This window comes from Alnus glutinosa, chromosome 13 (genome assembly GCF_958979055.1).
Source record: "Alnus glutinosa chromosome 13, dhAlnGlut1.1, whole genome shotgun sequence".
NCBI lineage: Eukaryota > Viridiplantae > Streptophyta > Magnoliopsida > Fagales > Betulaceae > Alnus > Alnus glutinosa.
Genome location: NC_084898.1, coordinates 22,953,072 through 22,974,088, shown reverse-complemented (window position 1 = coordinate 22,974,088; position 21,017 = coordinate 22,953,072). Strand labels below are relative to the sequence as shown.

The 21,017-nt window shown below is 34.9% G+C and overlaps 2 protein-coding genes and 1 non-coding gene across 4 annotated transcripts; 1 reads left to right on the top strand and 2 right to left on the bottom strand.

Moving 5' to 3' along the window:
• Positions 1-2,659: 2,659 nt before the first annotated feature.
• On the bottom strand, positions 2,660-5,141 carry LOC133854102 (protein HAIKU1-like). Its single transcript, XM_062290136.1, has one exon. It carries the CDS (start codon positions 4,110-4,112, stop codon positions 3,171-3,173), a length of 942 nt encoding a protein of 313 aa, XP_062146120.1. The 5' UTR covers positions 4,113-5,141; the 3' UTR covers positions 2,660-3,170.
• Positions 5,142-17,093: 11,952 nt separating this feature from the next.
• On the bottom strand, positions 17,094-17,178 carry TRNAM-CAU (transfer RNA methionine (anticodon CAU)). Its single transcript is given in 2 exon segments — positions 17,094-17,129; positions 17,141-17,178. It is a non-coding gene; the product is annotated as a tRNA-Met (tRNA).
• Positions 17,179-17,191: 13 nt separating this feature from the next.
• Positions 17,192-20,277, top strand: LOC133853677 (uncharacterized). Of its 2 annotated transcripts, none has more exons than XR_009896701.1 (2): positions 17,192-17,417; positions 19,116-19,201. XR_009896701.1 is itself a non-coding variant. In XM_062289674.1 (2 exons), exon 2 carries the CDS (start codon positions 19,302-19,304, stop codon positions 19,812-19,814), a length of 513 nt encoding a protein of 170 aa, XP_062145658.1. In that variant the 5' UTR covers positions 17,246-17,417; positions 19,283-19,301; the 3' UTR covers positions 19,815-20,277. The 2 variants fall into 2 exon arrangements, 1 of the variants encoding a protein (XP_062145658.1); XM_062289674.1 differs by lacking the exon at positions 19,116-19,201 and adding an exon at positions 19,283-20,277 and having other exon boundaries at positions 17,246-17,417.
• Positions 20,278-21,017: the final 740 nt, after the last annotated feature.

Below are 21,017 nucleotides of genomic sequence, written 5' to 3'. Positions count from 1 at the left end.
GATAGAATAATTTATGCTGGAGTGAGTGGGGGGTTGTTGCCTGGTTTCTCTGTGGGTAATGTTGGTGGGATTGATTTATCTCGCCTGATGTTTGCCAATGATAATTTATTCTTCTGTGGGGCTAATCAGATCACCTCCGTCACTGGTGTTGCTTATTCCTATGCTTTGAAGCTGTTTCGGATCGGACTTGAAGATTAACATGGCTAAGTTAGAACTGATTCCTGTGGGAAATAATGATCATGTGGAAAGGTTGGCAAGTATTTTAGGTTGTGGGGTTTCCTCTTTGCATGTGAAGTATCTTGGCCTCCTGTTGGGGGCCTCCTATAAGGCCAAGCATATTTGGGACGGTGTGATTAAGAAGATAGAACATTGGTTGACTAATTGAAAAATGATGTACTTGTCCAAGGGTTGTAGGGTTACCCTTATTAAGAGCATACTCTCCAATTTGCCTCCATACTTCATGTCCCTCTTTTCTCTCCCTACTAGTGTTGCAAACTGTATAGAGAAGCTCCAACGTGATTTCTTATGGGGTGGGCTAGGCGAAGAGTTCAAAATATCACCTAATTAGTTGGTCTAAGGTTTGTCTACCGCCCACTGAGAAAAGGTTGGGAATTCAGAATTTGTTGATGTTCAATCATACTCTCTTAGGTAAATGGCTTTGGCGCTATGTGCATAAGAGAAAGGCTTGGTGGAGAGTGACAGTGGACTCTAAATTTGGTAGTTCATGGAGTGGATGGTTCTTTGGAGCCTTTTGGGGTGGGGTTATGGAAGAATATTAAAAGGGGTTGGGAAAAAATTTCGAGTCACACCAGATTTGAGGTGGAAGGTGGCTCAAAGATTATATTTTGGCATGATCAATGGTGTAGGGATGTGGCCCTTAAGGATGCATTTTTTGATTTATTTGGCATTTCCAGCATAAAGGATGCCTCTGTTGCGGCTCAATTGGAGCTTTATAGTGGTTCCATTCAGTGTAACGTGAGCCTTGCTAGAGCGGCTCATGATTGGGAGGTGGATGTCTTTGCCTCATTCTTCAGGCATTATATTTAACTAGAGTGAGACAAGTAAAGATAAATTGTGATGGGTCTACTCCAAAAGAGGGTTATTTAAGGTTAGATCCTTCTATTGTGCCTCGGTTTGTAGTAAAGGTTGCCGCTTCTCTTGGAAGAGTGTGTAGGAGACTAAGGTTTCCTTGAAGGCGGCCTTTTTCGCTTGGTTGGCGACTCTATGTAAGATCCTTACCATTAATAAACCTCAGGAAGCGACACGTCATTGTGGTAGACAAATGCTACATGTGTAAGAGGAATGGGAAGTTTGTAGAGCATCTTTTTCTTTCTTGTGATGTGGCTTATGCCATTTGAATTTCCTTTTTCGGTCGTTTTGGAATGTCCTAGATTATGCCTAGACGCGTAATCGACTTATATGCTTGTTGGTGGACTACTAGCAGTACGCGGAGTGATGTTGTGTGAAAGATGGTGCTAACGTGCCTTTTGTGGTGCTTATGGAAGGAATTGAATGATGAAAATTTTGAGGACCGGGAGAGGACATTGGAGGAGACTAAGTCCTTATTCTTCAAAACTTCGTATCTTTGGAACTTCTTATATTTCTCCTTTAACGATTAGTTATATTAATTTTCTTGTTCTTTTTGCTCCTTCTAGCTATGTGCTTTCTCTTGTACACTTCTTGGGTACATAGGGACGCCTTACACTTTTAAGGATATTTGTCAATTACTTGTTAAAAAAAATAGAGGTTATCAGCAAAATATACTTCAGCCCCTTACCCAACTTCATGTCTCTAATCTACAACTAGCAGTAAAAATGTATACTTGACTAGGTACATTAAAAACACCAAGTACCCTCAGATTCAAGCCAGACATTCCTCTAGGGATTTCCAATAGTTCACTGAAAATTTAGATGCAACTTACAGAATCCTGGGAACATCAGTCTTATATAAATAAGAACATAACAAGGGCCCACATGTCAAAACTTAATCTTGATTGTTAGATTTAGTGATATGTATATATATAGCATTCAACTAAGGGTATACAATGTCTGACCATAGGTAAAAAGCAGCTGAACTGGGGGCGCATGCCAGAGGATATCTATTTCGAAACACATATAGAAGTTGAGGAAGAAGAGGGAAAAAAAACTTAAATAAATAGGAGTGAGAAGAAGAGGAGGGGGTAAAGAAACCAAGTAAAAAGGAGTTGGGAGACAATAACAGGATCTCAATAAATATATGAGATCACCACCAGATCTCACCGACATCCATAATGCAACTTAAAACCTAACATGACTATAGACGAGCATGGCCGTTTAAGTAAATGTAACAATACATTCATAAATCAATGGATAAAAAATGACTAAAAGTAACCCCAGGCAGATAAGAGGAAAAAAGTCAAATGCTGGATGAAAAGAATAAATCAGATACATCACACAGAATAAGTTACAATATAGATAGATCAAATGAAGTTCAGAAAATCATAAATAAAAAGTGAGATATATATAAAGCAGATACATTAGGATACTATCCCCTGCTAATCTCTTTCTAAAGGTAAATCAAATTCATAACTAATATAAATCCTTCATTATCTAGTATTCTAGTCCATTTACATGGGTATACAGATTCTTGCCAACCAAAAAGCCTTTATAGAAATTTGAACTGCTCAAACAATATAAACCTTTATTAATAAACCAGCAGTTTGAGAATTACAGCCACAGGCCTATTAACTGGAGATGAATTTCACTTCAAAACTAAATAAGTTTACAGTCAAGATATTACAAAAACACGAGAATTCTTGCACTAGATAGCCTACATTAAAATTTTGATGTCTGTGATCCTACCTCTTTTCATGTTACAGCTCTGTCCAATTGTCCAATTGAATTGTCTGGTCTTCACTACATTGCCTAATATAAAACTTGTCCAGAAAACTAAAGATTGCAGCTGGTACAGATTCTATATATCAAAACAAGCTGCAAGATGGGTATCAACGAATGAGAAATAAGAAAATAGATGTGAGAAACAAACACTACAGTGACCAAAAGGCCTATTGCATCAGCAGCATCCATTGCATTTTCACAAGAGGTCTTACGGGAAGTAGATGAGTCCACGGAAAGATAAAAGCACTTCTGATCAAGTAACATGCTCACAGGTAAAAGATGCTATGACAAGGATTATTGGTCCCTCCATCTTGGACTTGGGATGGGGAAGAAACCTGAAGGAGATAATGGAAATAGGCCTGGAGAAAGTGGAGGTTGGGGCCCTGGACCTAAAATCCCTGATTGAGCCATGGGTGAAAATGCAAAATTGGGTGTCAAAGGTGGAGGAAACTGCATCCCAGGCGAGAACAATGGATAAGGCGATCGCGGTGATGGCAAATTGAAGTAACCAGTTGGGGATGGCAAGAGGAACTGAGAAGTTGGAGAGGGTAAAAGGGCAGGACCATTCCCTTGTGGGGAAGGGAGATTAGGCATAGGTGGGGTAGGACCATTCATTCTTGGGGAAGGGAGAGCAGGCATGCGAGGATTAGGAAGTAAAGCAGTTGAATGCGGTTGACCGTACATTTGACCTGGATATTGCGGTTGTAGTTGAGCCTGCCCTTGAGCTTGGATACCTCTTGAACCTGGCTCCATTATCGAATTTTGAAGGTAACGCATGTAAGCCGAGATAGGAGACTCGGCTGTATTTGCCCAAGATGAGTCCCCAGGTGTCAATGGTTGCAAAGGCGTGGGTGATAGCTGTCCAAACTGACCAGGTCTGGCATAGTTATTATTGTAAACCATTGGGGGAGGGGCTGCAGGGTGCGGAACTGGAGGGGGTATGTGAGGTCGGTTGATGGGCGTTAAAGGGGGAGGCCGAATTTTCTGCAGCCTCATACTCGGGGGTTTAGGCAGGTTGTTGGGAGGTCTAGGTGCAGGTTCATGAGAAGGTGAACCAGTGAGCTGCTGAACGATATTTCGAAAGTCGTTCTTGCTTATGTTGTAAACCTGAGGCTGAGGTTGCTGCCTAGCAGGATTATTTGCAAAATTTGGCTGGTGCAAGGGACTTTTCCTTATATTCTTCCCCATTTTATTCACACCCAAATGGTCATTATGCCGATTCTTCGAGTTATCCATTTGGTAATAATAGAACACAAATCACTTGAACAAAGAAATACCGCTTTTTGAAGGGTCACACAAAGTCAAACCACTCATAAGCTTCAAAGCAGTACCAAAAACTTTAAAGTGAAGCGCAAACACTAGCAATCTTTCGTGTACTCCAACCTCAATCACCAACTGTTTCGGCAAACCAGATACTTAGTTTCTCTATATACCCACAGAGTGAAAAAAAACCATTCAAAGCTTCAAACAATACCCAGAACTTCAAAACCAAACCCAGAAACTCAACATTCAAGCTCAAAATAACCCTGAATAATTCACAGCGAGACAAGCATAGAACAAATCAACCCCGCCAGAAGTAACAAATATCAAAACCCTATAGAGCTGAGATTCAGAAGCAGAAAAACATACCCTTTTCTTTGCTCAGTCCAACCAACAAAACCCAGATTCAATCAGCTCCAGAGAAACACAAAACTCCTTCAAATCCCAAGCTCGGATTCTTGAGTTGTACCAAATGAAAACTCTGAAATCTCCCACCAGATTCCACTCCGCAGAATCCAGAAAGCAAAAAACCCACAAAGGAAGCAGAATCCTGACAAAATTGAACCTTGTATACTCTCAAAGCTCAATTCAAACTCCCCCAGCAAAAAAAATTCTCTTCAGGGTTTGAACGCTCCAACAAGAAAATCAAGTAAGCACAAAGAAAGCAAGAGACAAGGAAGAGAAAAGGGAATTCGAAAGAATCACGCCTTGACTAGGGGGACTAAGCACCAAGAAAAGTCCACCTTCAACGTCATCTTCATCTTCCTCTTGTCTTATTTCTCTCTCTAGAAGAAGATGAAACCCTAAGAGTCGAGCTTTACAGAGACTAAACGCGTTCAATGGTCAATGTGCAAATCAATGAAAGAAATGGGTGACTTGTTTTTTTGGGAAGAGTGGCATGAGGGACCTACCTGTGGGGCCCGATGACGACCGGCTAATGTTTTCTTTTTGATTCGTCCGAAACTGGTTTCGTCGGATCTGGGTGTGTCTGCTAGGGCGATCAGTCAAACATTGACGGCATAGAAGCCGATGTTCGATCTGTTCTTTTAATCGGCGACTGAATTTAAAGTGTTTTGTTGGTCGACGTTGAAATCTTCTTCTTTTTACTGATTTCAAATATTCAAATTCAGTCGAGCATTAATTAATACAATCAAATATTTATGTAATTAATTATGCTTGCGACATTTCTTTTTGTAATTAATTATATTTGGTTTTGAAAAAGTATTTTTTAGTTTTAATTTGAAAAGGTTTTTTTAAGAAAAAATTACAATTTTAAACTTCTAATCAGTTGTTTTGTAAGTAGCTCTATGAACTACCAACGCTTGAACTCTGACTCTCCAAACTATCAAAACGTTTCAAAAATACTCATTTTATAGAAATATGCCTATAATACATTTGTCACGTGTTATTTTTTAATTAAAAAAAATAAATTTATAAATTAAAAAAAAAAAACTAAAAAACTAAACATTAAAAAAAAAAAAAAAAAAAACTAAATTTTTATGTGTTTATTATTTTTTAGTTTTTTATTTTTAAATTTAATTTTTATTATTTTTTTAATTGAAATATGACACGTGGCAAGAGTATTATAGGCATATTTCGACAAAATAGGCCTTTTTAAAACATTTTGGTAGTTTGGGAGGTCAGAGTGCAAGTGTTGGTAGTTCGTGGGGCTACTTGCAAAACAACTAACAGTTTGAGGATTAAACTGTAATTTTCCCCTTTTTAAATGTGACATAAATGTGAGTTCTTTGTAGAGTTTAAATTTAAATATTTTTTTAAATTAAATGTTGGGAAAAACAAAGATGAAAGATAAATTATTTAAATATTGTTTCAAATAAATGCTAGAGAAATGAGAAAAAAAAAATATAACGTTTTTTATATTAAAATGATATTAAGGGAATCACCATTGTTTCCCTAGACTTATGGAATAATTTATGGTTTCCTTGGTTTTTTTAAGTTGATGAAAGAATAATGGAATTTGATTCAATAAGATTTTTAAGAGTTTTCTCTACATTTTAAAGAAAGAAATGAGATTTATAGAAAAACTATTACTATTGCTCTCAAGTACTTAATTTCTAATGTGACACATTGTAACACCCCCGTCCCATATTGAGAAGAGATAAATAGTTCACATAAAATAAGTGGTTTATAAAGATACCCATGGGTGTTAAGTCCAACATTACTTAGTTATTAGGTGAAACTGGGCATTATAAGTGATTATAAAGAAAGTTTCAAATCGACTAGTATTTTTAGGGTGATAGCATAGATGTGGCTTGTGCTTTTCCCTTAGTCATTACAAATGGTATCAGAGCCACCTAGTAACGCCAAGTTATGTGATACTGGAGCACTGCATGACATGTCAGGTCGTTACTAGGAGACGTCAGGGCCATGTCGTGCGGTGCTTCAGTACCACATGACCTGACGTTACTAGGTGGCTCTGATACCATTTGTAATGATATAGGGAAAAGCGCTAGCCACATCTGTACTATTACTCTAAAATGACTAGTCAATTTGAAGCTTATCTAGAATCCATTATAAATCTTAGTTTCACATAGTAACTAGGCAAAATGGGACTTAGCACTCATGAGTATCTTTATAAATCACTCACTCTAAGTGAACTATTCATCTCTTTTCAATATGGGATCGGGGTGTTACACACGTGTATATAGTCTTATACATATGTTTCGATACAATCCGAACCAAACACGTGACATTTATGATTGGTAATTTTTAACACGATCTGCAAACTTAACACAAAAATAACGACTAAAATTAATTGAGTTTGACCTGTTTAATATATTTGCTGAGGGAGCAACCCCATTTTTCACCTTGAATTGGTCAAAATATGCGAAATTTCAATAGAACACTAGGAAAAGCCCACATGCGGCAAAGATTTTTTGATGCCTTCGAGGAAAATGAGAAGTCCCACTCTTATTTAACATAGGAATTATAACCAAAATGAAAGGTATGGTGAATGAAAATTGATATGTATATCCCATAAAAATAAATAATTTTATATTCATACCTCTAGATAATTGAATCTACTATACATGCAACAATTATCACTCCTAATAAAAACTAAGGGATAATGGAATCATTGGTCTTTAGGGTTGGTATAAATTACAAATCACTTCTTATGGCACAAAAAGTTCATGGAGGGTCCTTGTGATAAACTAAAATTACGAATCACTCTCTGAACCTGTTTTCTATCTATCAAGTTAACAAATTCTGTTAGTTTGTCACGTTATACTTAATAGGAAATCGACACGTGGCCACCACAGGCCAAGGGGAGGCTATGCATCACCTCCCAGACATGGCTGGGCCACTCCCGGCAACCACAATTTTGCTATTTTCTATTTTTTTTTTAAAATGAAATTAAATTTTAATGGACACGTGTCGATTTCTTATTGGGTATGACGTGACAAACTAACGGAATTTGTTAATTTGGTAGACAAAAACAGGTTGAGAGAGTGATTCGTAATTATAGTTTATCACATGAATCATTCATGAATTTTTTATATCACAGAGAGTGATTTGAAATTTAAGCTAATCCAAAAAATCAGTGGTGCAATTATCCCAAAAACTAAAAAGCATAAACCAAGAAGAACAAATTTAATTAGCAACTAGCCTAACACGTCCAGATGGGAAGAAAGACTTGGAACATACAAGAAACATGACATGTACAAATTGACTTTTTGACCCTCTAGAAACTCCAACCGAACTATTCACCAGAGTCTAGATATACCGTTTGAAAGCTTCAAGTCCTCTTATCCATAATTAGCATAAGGTAGACAACATATTTGTGCACAACCATTCACATGAGTGGGATCTATATGAGTGGGTGGATTTCACCCATATGAGTAGGTTGTGCACAACTTGTTGTGCAATGATCAAATCTCTTAGCATAATCATTTTGATTTTTGATTCATGGCTGAACTAGGTTGATTTTCGGTTTTATATTTTATTATACCAAATATGCAATAAAACAGATTAAAACCAATTGAACTGACTATTTTCTATAAAATCATTAATTAAAAAAAAAAAAAAAGAAGCTTGGTAGCATGTTTTTTTTTTAAAAAAAAAAATAAAAATAAAAAGCAGAGTATTTTATTGATCAAAGATCACGAGATTAAAGCTCTTACATCACAAAGCACAAAGCTTTGCAAAATTATAATCACATGTTATAAGATTACATAGTCATAGATACAAATTAAATTCTTATAATAAATTGTTATCTATGACTTTTATCTTCCGCTAACCCATGTGCAAAAATAGTTAAAGAGTAGATATGTTTCGAACAGACTAGATCTAAGACAAATGTAGCTAAATATTATAGAAAAATTTATTTAAATTGACCATGAGAGATAACTCCTCACACCAAACTATCCAAGCCGTGAAAGATAAACCCTCACACCTAACTAATATTCATCCTATAGATCGTCCATGATAGCAGATCTAAAGAGAATAAAACTCTTATTCAATCAAAGCAAAAACACAACCAGCAAACAGCAGCATGGGTCAAAAAGGAGATGAACGGCACAGTACAGAGGCAGATAGACAATGCATAGCGAAGATGCTAAAATTGTTGATTTGGTCGAAGAACATATACAAATAAAAGAAAAAACCAGAATGGGATGGGGATGGTAGGAACAGGGAATAGAAAGGGAAAGGAAGAGGAGAAGGGAGCAGTTGCCCTCCTCCTCTCAGATTTGTTTTATGAGGGGTGAAGTCTAGGGCTGACTTCTCTAATCTAGGACTGGTCGATTAGTGTAAAATGAGTAATACTATAAAGATGACTAGATTTCTCCTTAATTGTGTCATCCCAAATGTTATATGGTTTTAAAATTATCATTGAATCAAAATTTAATAATGATTATCTCAAAATTTAATGATGATTTTAAAAGTCACATAATATTTAAGATGATGCAAGGAGGACTCATATCATATAATTTGATATTATTTTGATCTGACATAGAATACTCGTATTAAATAATATCAAATTCTGGTTTGGACATCATAAAAATGAAGCTCTCTTCATCATCTGTTGTAAATTATCATTACTCAAATCTTATTATCTACAAAGGAAAAGGAGGAAAAAGAAAAGGTTTATAACTAATGGATGTTAAACATGCCATAATTATCTGCTTACTATTTTCTTTTCTTTTTTCGTTGTTGAATAATTAGTAGCCATGTCTCTTGGATCGAGTAATTAGTAGCATATTCTATTTTGTTGTCTGAATTGTTAATAATTTAAATAATATATATAAAATAACTAATATAGAGCTCACCCGTCAAAGTAAATTTTGGACGGTCTACCCACTTGTTTGGACAAGTGATCCAATATAGACTCTCTCAGACTCTCATTAACAATTAAAGCAACAATTTGATGAAGATATTATGCTCCGTTTATTTGGGCATAAAATATTTTTTGGTGTTTGGTACAATAAAAAATAACAGTCAACGAAGATCATTTTCAATTTTATCATAAAAATTTCTTTATTAAAAAATAAATAATAATAAACAAAGTTGAAACAGTACATGTTAGGCTGTCTTTAGAATGAAAAAGATCAAATGAATGTGGTTCATCAAAATCCAACTTAGAGTTGCTGAGTTTTCAAGATAACGATGAAAAAGTCAATGCCAAATTTTTCACAAACCTTCCCCCACTCCAAAATGTATAGCTGGCTGAGTTTAATTTCCAAGCAGCGTACTCAAGCTTTGTTTTGAAAACAAATACTTCAATTCCATCAAAAGTCGTAGGGAACATCAAATATTCACAAATCAGCAGGTCAAATATATTATAAACCCCTCAACTATCAACTATTTTTTATAAAGTCCCTGTACGATTTGACATGTATGACATTTAGACCATTAAAACTACCAAATTGTTGCATTTAAGACACTTCGTTAAAGATTATGTACTGTCTATTTGGATGGAAAATGGAAAATGCACGTGACCACTTTTCTCTCCGGCCACCTTCTTATAATACCCTTTGTTTTTTTTAAAACCAAAATAATAATAATAATAATAAAAGTGAAATGCAAAGGTTGGTTGAACCACCCCCACTCAAATATAAGGTGGGGGTGGCCGTGAACCACCCCCATGGTGGCTAGAGGTGGCCGTGAGCCAACCCTATGGTGGTTGAGGGGTGGCTGCAAGCCATCTACCCTCATTTCATTGTTTTTTTTAAAAAAAATTAAAAAATTAGGAGTAAAATTGGTTTTTTACGTGTCAAAATAAGGGTATTTTTGAAATACTTTGGTCGGATATGACTCTCCCATACAAACAGACGATCAACGCTAACAGAGGGGCTTAATTATAACAAATTGGTAGTTTGATAGGTCTAAGTGTCACACATATCAGTTCGTAAGGATTTATAAAAATAGTTATTAATTTAGAGGGTTAAAGTATATTTAATCCCAAATAAAAAAAAAAAAATCATATTTATAACCAATAATACAGTTTAATAGACTTAATCTTAATGTAATGAAAAATGCTAGACCTATAACCTTTTTATAACTTGTTTGCACGTGCCAATTAGCATTTGATTCGAGAGTGTTAAACATTTTTAGTGGCCAACATGTGCCGACTAGGTTTTTTTTTCCTATTCCAAAATAGCATAAGGGGGCAATCAAAGTGGCTACTTTATTTGGACGTGATCATGGTAACACCTGCATATTTGGAGCTGCACATGAGGGGCCTAAACAATAAGAACCACGGGCACTCCCTCAAATCCATGTGGCCTAAACAATAAGAACCACAGGCACTCCCTCAAATCTAATTAAGTCATAACTTGATGAACGACATTAATAGGATCCAAAGCAACAAATATTGAAAGTTTGGAGATTGTCATTCTCCCTATTACGTGCCCAACCTTCACCCAATAACAATATATATATAATTTTCATTTGATATCGTAAACATGCAAATTAAAAAAAAAATCTATTAATATTCGTAGTGGCTGGTTTATGAATGAGAAAAAGGGGCAGCAAAGCTGCAGAAGTTAGGCGGCCGGCAGATTCACGCATGGCTTCTTCAGCAGCCGACGTGTTGAATGTAAATCCTTAGTGTTTGGCGAATGAATTTTGAAAACAAAATATCATCTTAATTCTACCTTTTTTTTAAAAAAAAATAAATTATATTTTATTCAATTTTTTTAAAAAAATCAAACCTCAAAATTCGTAAACAAAATAAAAATTTAATTCTAATTTCAAAAATTCAACACCCAAACTTGAAATTTCCTCGAACTTGAATAACTATTGCTTGCACTAATCGCAAAATCTCTAAGATATAATTATGATTATGGTGGAAAATAATTAACTTAAGTCTTCACTTTATTAATTTATTGAGCATATATAAAATTAGAAAACTTCAAAACTCATCATCCATGCAATGGGCGCTCATCCGAATGACAACTCACAACTCCAACACTTTAGAATATTCAAATATAGACTTTTCAAAGTCAATTAAAAATTAGAAAATTAAAAAGAAAATAGTTGGGTTTGAAAAAAAGGAGCTAAGGTTAAATTAGCTACTATAGATTCACGAGATGAGATATCGGGGAAAAAGGAAGTCAACTTCTTTATAGATTTTTATAATTTTATATATTTTAGAATATGTTATGGGATTGGATTTTAGTGATTCTATTGTTATCTTCTGTGATTAGAGTTGATGGTAATCAAATAAAAATTTATTTCAATTCTCTTTTAAATAGTAATATTTTGTATTGTAAAATTCTTTGTCTCAATTTTATTATTTTGTAGTTTTCTTTTAATTTTTATGGCCTTATTATCTACACAAACAATAATATTAAGACCTCGTTTGGTTCGCGGATTAGACCAATGGAAAGGAATAGTTATTCCTACAGAATGACTATTCCTTTGTTTGGTTGTATATTATTTAAGGGAATAGTTATTCGTATGGAATAACTATTCCCTTACGAAGAGGAATATGTATTCCACTCAAAAAGGAGAGGAATACCTATTCATTTCTTATGGGAATAAATAAAAATTCATCTTTTACCCAAAAGCCCCAACCCTCTCAACACCCAAGTCTCTTATCCCTCTCTCTTTTTCTCAACTCAGTATCTCTCTCCATCTCTGCAATTATATTCTCATCCCCTTCTCTCTGTTTCTCAACCCAAGCTTAATTTGTTGTGAGTTTTTTTTTTTTTTTTGTGATGTAGCCTACAGAATGCACTTAGACGTAACAGAACGAGTACCGCTTGATATTAGGGGGGGACTCCAATTGGTTTGCAAAGGCTTGGGAAAAACTTTGTAAACAAATAACGAATGTTTGTTGCTAGAAAACAAATAAAAAAGAATAAAATAAAAAGGGCTTTGCAGATGATCTATTTTTTAATTTTTTTATGATGGTGATATGATGATTATGTTTTTTTTCTTATAAATCATTTTACTTTGTAAGCAAAGAACGAATGTTTGTTGCTGAAAAACAAATGTTTGTTGCTGGAAAACAAATAAAAAAGAATAAAATAAAAAGGGCGTTGCAAATGATCTTCTTTTTTTTTTTCTTTTTTTTTATGATGGTGATATGATGATTATGTGTTTTTTTTTTTTCCTTCTTATAAATCATTTTGTAGTGTAATTGTATATGAAAAAAAAAAAAAAAAAGAACTCTGCGAAATTGAAAAAAAGAAAAGAAAAGAAAAGAAAAAGTCATGGTACGTATGGCTATTTATGTTTCTAAAATAAAGTAAAAAATGTCCTTAAGAATGTAAATTATATTTGTATTATAAGGGTGTTTTAGGAAATTTGATTATAATATGATTCCATTCACCAGTGTATTGCACTGTACCAAACAAAAGAATTCATATGCAATGTTCTATTCCACCATTACAACCAAACAAAATAATATGAATAGTTATTCAATTCCACCTTCATCTATTCAAAGGAATGGTTATTCATTTTTCCTAATGGAATAGACATTCCGCAAACCAAACGAGACCTAAGGGTGCGTTTGGGATTGCAATTTCATAGATAATAAATGTGATTTTAAATCAAATTGCAGAACATAAATCGTTTGGGAACTGCGTATTTTAAAATTGCGATTTGAAAACGTAGAAAATCTGCTTTTTCAAATCGCAGATAAGATTGTGCTTTTTTGAAAACGCAGAATTTTAAAGGTAAATTCGCGATTTTAAAAGCTAAACTACGATTTTGCCAAACGCTTAATTGCGTTTTTAAAAATCATTTTTTTCAAATCGCACATTTTAAAATTGTTATTTTGAATCACACTTTTTGAAATCGCAAACCCAAACGGACCCTAATTAGATGATTAAAATTTATTATTTATTATTAATTAACATGATATTCGAGTAGATGTCCATTTCGCTCATTTCCAGTCACCATATCCTAGAGAGAGAGAGAGAGAGAGAGAAGGAGAGACCTTTGGAGGGGTTTCGAGTTCCCATCTTTAAGGAAGGTAAACCCTACACCCTAAACTTAGTTTATTTCTTGGTTTATACTTGGAAGTTGGAATGATGAGAGCTTCATTCTGGTCTTTTCAATGAACCTAACTTGACCTTATGCAGTTGGTAACCATCCCTTTTGAGTTGAGAATTTCATTCTGGATTTCGTGGCTGTGTTGTTGTTGTAATGCACATGCTTTGAATATTGATTTTGGAATTGAACTGCCAATTAACATCAACGTAGTATTCTGGAATATCTAACAACTTGCTGATATTCAACTGAACTACAAGAATATACTTTATTGTAGAAGGTCAAAAATATTTATTGTACTATTGAGATCTCTTATAAATAGCAGTATTTTGACCTTTTACTTTATTGTTAAAGGTCAAAATTCTTGAAAGTTTCAGAGTTAGAATGTGAATAGGCTCATAATATCTCAAAATATTGTAACTTCATACAGAAATTCGGCACATTGCAACCCAAAACTTGGTGAAGTTTGTTTATTAGATTGCTTCCATAATTTGCAACAAGTGAGTTGCATGGAACTACCCTGTAATCATGATAACAAGTGAGTTGCAGGGTTGCTAGTTACCTAGCTATTTCTTCCATAATAGAAACGAAGAAAAGCAGAGGACTTTATTTCGAAATTCTGGTAAGATTAGTTATAAATAAAAAAATCTGTCTAGTTTAAGATGGAGTGATTTCATTGTCTTCTAATTTACGGCTGCAATCCAAGAGATTGGTGAAAGAAAAATTCTAGTTTAAAAAATATCTGCTTTCTGTTAATGGCAGTGTATGTATGTAATTTTCTTTGTAATTTGGTCATTTTCGTGGTTAGAGTTGCTAGCTTTTTTGGATAGCTTTAACCTTGGAATTGATTCTGAAGGTGTGGGATAGTTAAGTTGGTATCAATGAAACATGTTGATTTCATTTCTTGATTAGTGTAAATGTTCTTGAATGGGGTTGGTTTTAGTGGGAACCATTGAAGCAAATGTTGAAATGTGTGAGGAAGTGCAACTCTTCCGCTAGGTAATTTAGGCGGTTGCCTATGGCCCACAATAGAAGAAATTAAGCACTTTAAGTTAGGTTTCTAAAACATGAAAAAAGGCCGCTGAGAAATGTTTGTTAAAATAATAATAATAATAAGACCCAAATATATTCTACAACGATTTTGAAAAAAAAAAAAAAGGTGCATTATCTCTTCTTTTATGACACTTTTAGCTCCCACAGAAAAATCAATCATCTTAAGCTTAAGAATACAACAATTTCCAAAACAAATAGTGCATTAAAACTCTCATAAAAACTCCCACAGAAAAATCAACCGTCAGGTTAGGAACACAACAATTTGACACACACACACACACAAAAAGAAGAAGAAAAAAAAAAAAAAGAAGAAGAAGAAGAAGTGTATTACCTCACCGTTTGGAAGATTCTATAAAGCCCATTAAAAAAAAAAAAAAAAAAAAAAATCAATCTTTGAGGCCCAAGAACATAAATCTTATTCTCTAAAGTCCAGCAAATTACAAAAACCGTTCCTTGAATGCTTTACAATTTCCTCCAGCAACTAGGAGCTTATCCGTTTGGCCACTAGCAACCTCTAACCTCTTTGCCTCTCCCTCCAAAAAATGTTATGGGCCTATGTTTTGGAATGGGTGATAGGTTTGGTGAGAGGCAAAGCTGCATGATCAATTTTCCTGAACTTACTTATGGTGAATGTGAAGGGTGTGATAATAGGATATTCGAAGTACACTTGCCTCTCAAGCAATTACAAGAGTTGAGTAAATATTTTATGCATATCCTTTTTATTCCAAAAACCCCCTATTTATAGGGTTGCAATACAAAATACTAATAAATGCATATTAGCTAGGAATTCTCAGAATTCCCTTATTCTTAGGAATTCTCATAATTCCCTTGTTCTTAGGAATTCTTTCCATAGAGGAACTTTCCTTTGTCTACTTAAATTCTTGCTACTAATGGGAATATCAATCTCTTATTTTTAGGACATTTCCTAACCACAAGTTGTGCTCTTCAAGTACCGACTTGTTCCTTGCTTCCCATATATGGATTAGCCGCCACTAGGGTTTGCTGCGGCTAGAGTTTTCGCTTCTTTTGCTGTGTCAGCTAGTGGCAAACCTAGCCTTGAGAATTTGTTGGGGGGGGGGGGGGGGGGGGAGGGCGCTACTTTTTGATTAAAATCCATTTTTTTTTTATAATGAAAATAGGGGGAGAGGGGACGGTCCTATCATTTCTCCATTATCAAATTAGGTAAAAGTTCAATATTAACTATATTTGACTAATATGACCACTTTTTCTCCTCCATTATCAAATTGGGAATTTCATTCGAAGGGATAATGGGTATAACAGGAATAGCAACATCAAAATACCACATGCACAACACGTGAGGGGGCCTTAGTTAGAATTTAACAGAAAATCCTTTAAGAGCATTACTAATAGCCTCACTAAAATAGTTTTTAGCTATTTTGATAAGTCAATTTGATGAAAATATTAAAAAATCACTCTCAGCAGCGTTACCGCTTTAACCAAAAAGTTTTGGTGAGCGAAAATACTCACAAATTTTAATGAGTAATATTCACTCACCAACCCATACACAATTTTGTTTCTCATTTCTCTCTTACATGATCAGCACACTTTTTTTTTTTCCCACTTTTTTCCCATTTTCTTCTCCCATCTCCCATCTCTCTCACACGATGATGTCCTTATTTCATGGACATGAAGGTTTCTTTGTCCTTGACATAAATTTTATGGTTCTTTCATTTATCTTTTCTTTCTTGAATTTGGTTGATAGGCAAATGAAAATTTCTGTGAATTTTTTAGCAATGATCTAATTTGAAGATAAAGGTGTATGGCAGCTTGTTGTACAAAAAAAATTAAATAGAGAAATAAATAAAGAAATATGGAAAAAAAAATTATTTAAATTGAATAGTGATAGTAAATAGTTAAAATGATGAGGTTGCTGGGAGAATTTTAAAAAAGTGGCTCACCAGAATAGAGAAAAGTGATTTTTAGCTACTTTGGTGAGTAAAATTTGATAAAATTACTAGGAATGCTCTAATGAATGTGAGACATTGCAAAAAAGTAAAAGTTAAATATACTAAATTGAAAGGTTTTGAACTTTAGGGGGAGCATTGCAAAATTTGTGACAATTCAAGGGGTAAGTGAAGTTTTTTATTTTTATTTTTTTAATAGTCTTTTTCTGCTAATTAATAATTATAAAGGGTAATTTTGATTTTTTAAGAATCAAAATAATTTTATTTTCAAAATATTTTGGTCAAATTTAATTTTTCATCCAGTATAACGGTTGAGATTGACAAATGAGGCTAAGTTGCAACAAAATAACAGTTTGATGGATTTAAGTGTCACACTTGTTAGTTTATTAGGCTAAATAAAAATTGATTGTTAGTTTATATGGCTAAAGTGTATTTATTCAAAAAAAAAAAAAAAAAAAAAAAAAAAAAAAAAAAAAAAAAAAATGCACAAGTGTATTGAAATAAGAAAAGAAAATGTAAATGGGGTGAGAGAGGCTCGAACTCTCGACCTCAGGATCACTCAGAAGCTATGAGACCTACGCGCTAGCCAACTGCGCCACCACCCCCCGATGTGTTAAGTCTTGGCAACTAATTTCTAATAGAAAAGTAGAGAATAAGCTCGGGTACTGTCTCGTTAACATCGGCCTGAAAAAGCTCAACCCTGTCTGTCTCCGCACTTGGAAGTCCAAACAAACACCAATTTGTGCTTCTTCTCACAAACATCTCTCTCTCTCTGCCTGTCTCTGTGCAAAGTTTTTTACTTTTGGGAACCCATTTGGACAAACACAGATCTGCATTCATAAAGGTACACGTTTTACTTCCCCCGGCTTTACCTTCCTAATTAATTGCTTTCAATCGAGCTTAGTTTGTCACGTTTCACTGCTGCATTTTGTGCTTTGATGTCTTCATTCTGTAAACCCAGAACAAGTCCCTCCAGACTGCTAACAAATAACAAGTCCAACGTTGTTGTTGTGGTTGTGGGTTTTTAAATTTTTGGTATTACTATTTTTAGGGTTATGTGCCAGGGTCTAGTTAGTATTCGCTAATGAACAAATGGGTTGATCGAACTTCTGCGAGAGTGAAGGAACTTTGCATGAAGAATACCCACTAGAGATGAATATAGAAAGGGACTAATACCCGCTCCCCCCCACCCTTTTTGGGTTGCAGAATTATGATAATACATTGAACTTGAAGGCGGCCGAATTAAGCTTAGAGGGTGCGCAGCTCTCGGGTTTAACATATTGATACCTCTTGTAAAGGTAACTTCAATGGGTGTGCTGGTCACGTTGTTGATGCGCTGTTGGATTGATAGCATGACTGTAGGTTTTGTTATTAATATCACATATAATGAGATATCGTTAGTCCATGATACCTAATCTTAAAAGTAGAAAGAATCACAGAAGCAAAATATATAGATTAAGCCCTAGTTAATACTAGTTTGGTCCCATGGAGCCGCTCGCCTCAGCTAGCAAATGGATATGCCCCCCCACATTGTTAGCCAAGGTTTGAAACCCTTGGCCATTAGTACTTTGGTGAGGAATAGTTCAAGTGCTCAGAGTTTATCCATATGTTAATACAGTGTAATTCTTGTATCGTTGGTTGTTTGTATGGAGTCTCTTCTCGATATCCAAAAAAATGCAGGTTTGTTGCAACAATTTTCCTTGGGATGGAACCATTCCATCTGATTTTCATTAGACTTGAAGTTGTTGGTCTCTCTTATTATATGTAGCATCTGGGAAAGAAATCCGCCATCACCAAGATTGATATATCATCATAATGTTATGATATCCCAAACTTTTGTATTATTAGAATGGATGAAATGACTCATTTAAATGCTAAGAGCAAAGGAAATCATTTTAGATATGCCATTGAATTTTAGCTCAAATAGCATTTTCTCCCCTCCTTAAAAATGTTGTAGAGGGTGAGTTCGTGAGTTCAAAGCCCACTAGGTGCAGTGTCTAACTAATTTTAGTGTCTAATTTTAGATGTCTCATTAATTAAGATCAGACTATCTCATTTCAGCAGGGCTTCAAAACCTGCCGTTACTAATAATACATACCTAATCTAAAATTGATTTGACAGTCAAGTCTAATTGGTGGAATGGTATTTATTGTTGGAATGACAATGATATCAGTTGTACAAAGTGCAATTCTACAGTGTTGGATCCAAGTGTAATTATGGGATTGCTACTAAATCCTACACTTGGAGATGGGTAATTAACTAAATTGTACATGCATTGACTGGGGTGAAAAAGAGACATTGAATTTAGTTTCCAGTTTCTGGGGTCTCCATATTTAGCCTTCATGTACACAAACACAAGTAAAAAGAATTGTGGATCATGCAAGCATTTTATCTTATTTTATTTTATGTTTTATTTTGTTTCTTTTTCGAGGTTCATCAATTAGGTTGTTCCAAAATTATTTTTATTTATTTGACCACCTGAATGATACGGCGCTGGGTGTATAAACAGCGATAGTTTCCATGTTTTGTTTGTTGACATTAGATTGGCAAGACACTGAAATGATGGAGTTGGAGTGATTACCAAATGGATGTTGCATGGACCGGAAAACCCAACTTTCATTGGTAATAAATGTGAAGTGCTTTTCATCAGATTGGAAAAGAGATGAGGATTGATGGTTCCGATTCATCTTAATTAGTTTCTTAATGCAGATGCTAACCTTAATCCAAAATGGAGAACAGTAATAATATGAATGCCACTGGAACACAAGAAAGCTTTATGATGAATCCCCCTGAACAAAGACAACGCACTAGGGGCCGTCTTGACATTGTGACTCGTCGGCTGAAGAACCGAGAACGGCAACGTAGGTACAGGGCACGAAAGCGGCTTGAAGCAGAAATCAAGAAGTCTTGTGTTACAAATGAGTCAACTCTACCGCAAGTAGAACTGCAACAAAATGGAATACATAGCCCTTGTATGAACCGTGTGCATTGTAAACGTGATTGGAAAAAGGACGCGAGAAGGGCTCACACTCCTAAGGATCAAGAAGTCATACCTAATGCTACTGTAACGTTAACTAGTGAAAGTCAGACATCATGCTTGCCCTCTGGAATCAAGGCAGAGCCATTATTAGAAAGAGAATGCCATTCTGAGATATCTCCTAGCCTGGTCAATTCTGAAACACATAGAACTATAGTTGGTCGAAGAGACTGGAAAGCAGATGCAAGAAAGAAAAAATGCTAGCGTGTTTACCAACTTGTAGCGTGCAATGAACATCTTACAGATAGGCTGTCATAGAGTGTCAGATAACTCCTGACTTTGTTGTTTTGGATGTTTCTGAAGTTGTAGTTTCTCAAAAAACATGTGATGTTGTGCTAACTCAAGTTGTTGTGTTGTCTAGGGAAATTTTTCTTGTTTTTTCTGTCACCTTTTCAACCTTTGCTGTTGCAGATGAAGAAAGGCACTCAAAATATGCCAAGAAGAGTTACCATTACGATACTGCCAGATTTCGTAGCCCGAAGGATGACAGTGCCAAACGACAATCTGAGGCATGAATCCTGCTTTATTTAGAAAGGCCAGTATCAATGGTCAAGAATGATCATAATGTATGATTCTAATGTGAGAACATTAACAAATAAATATATGAAAATAGTTTCATATTTCATAATCAAAAGGCTAACTGAATTACCTTCCCTGTTGAATGCAATTCATGTTTCTTGTGCATCTCACATGTTTCACATCTGACTGCATGTCTTTGCATCTGTGTATGGGAAATAAGCTTGCTATTTTGATCCCGATTTTTGATAGTCGTGTTAGTGCATACGTGGTGTAAGTGTGGACCTATATCATTTCCATGTAAAGAGTTTGTCGTTATAAAACTCTTTCCATAAATAGGATATTGTGGAAGAGTGAGGTGCTCTCTAGGTATCCCTTTAACGTGGAATATCTTTTACTTTTTTTTTTTCTTTATTTATTTATATTCTTATGTGAGAAAAGGACTGAATTTTTGGCTAATTTAAATGCAGGAATAATGTAGTGTGCAATGCTGCGTCATCATTATTGATGGCCTATCTTATATCATTTATCTTCTGTTTTCTAAGGTAATAGCTAAGAGATGTCATGAATATGGTAAGAAACATACTATAAGATGCAATACCCTTTCATGCAGAAGCTGGGGGCTGCACGTCAGTGTAGAAATTCCTATAGAAAGTAATTATAGGAACAGTAGTATTAATAGTATTCTTGCAGTATATTTGTAGTGGTGGTGGCTGCGGCAGTTGTTTTGTGCAAGTTATATCTGTTTCATATACAATGCTTTATTCCTTCTCTATTGGCTCTTATCTTATATACTGTTGCCTATGCCATTAATATTTGAACTAAAGTAGTTATACAATATCGATGTCATTGTATTTGTGTTGCCAATAGTTGTTGTGGTAGTAGTGGCTG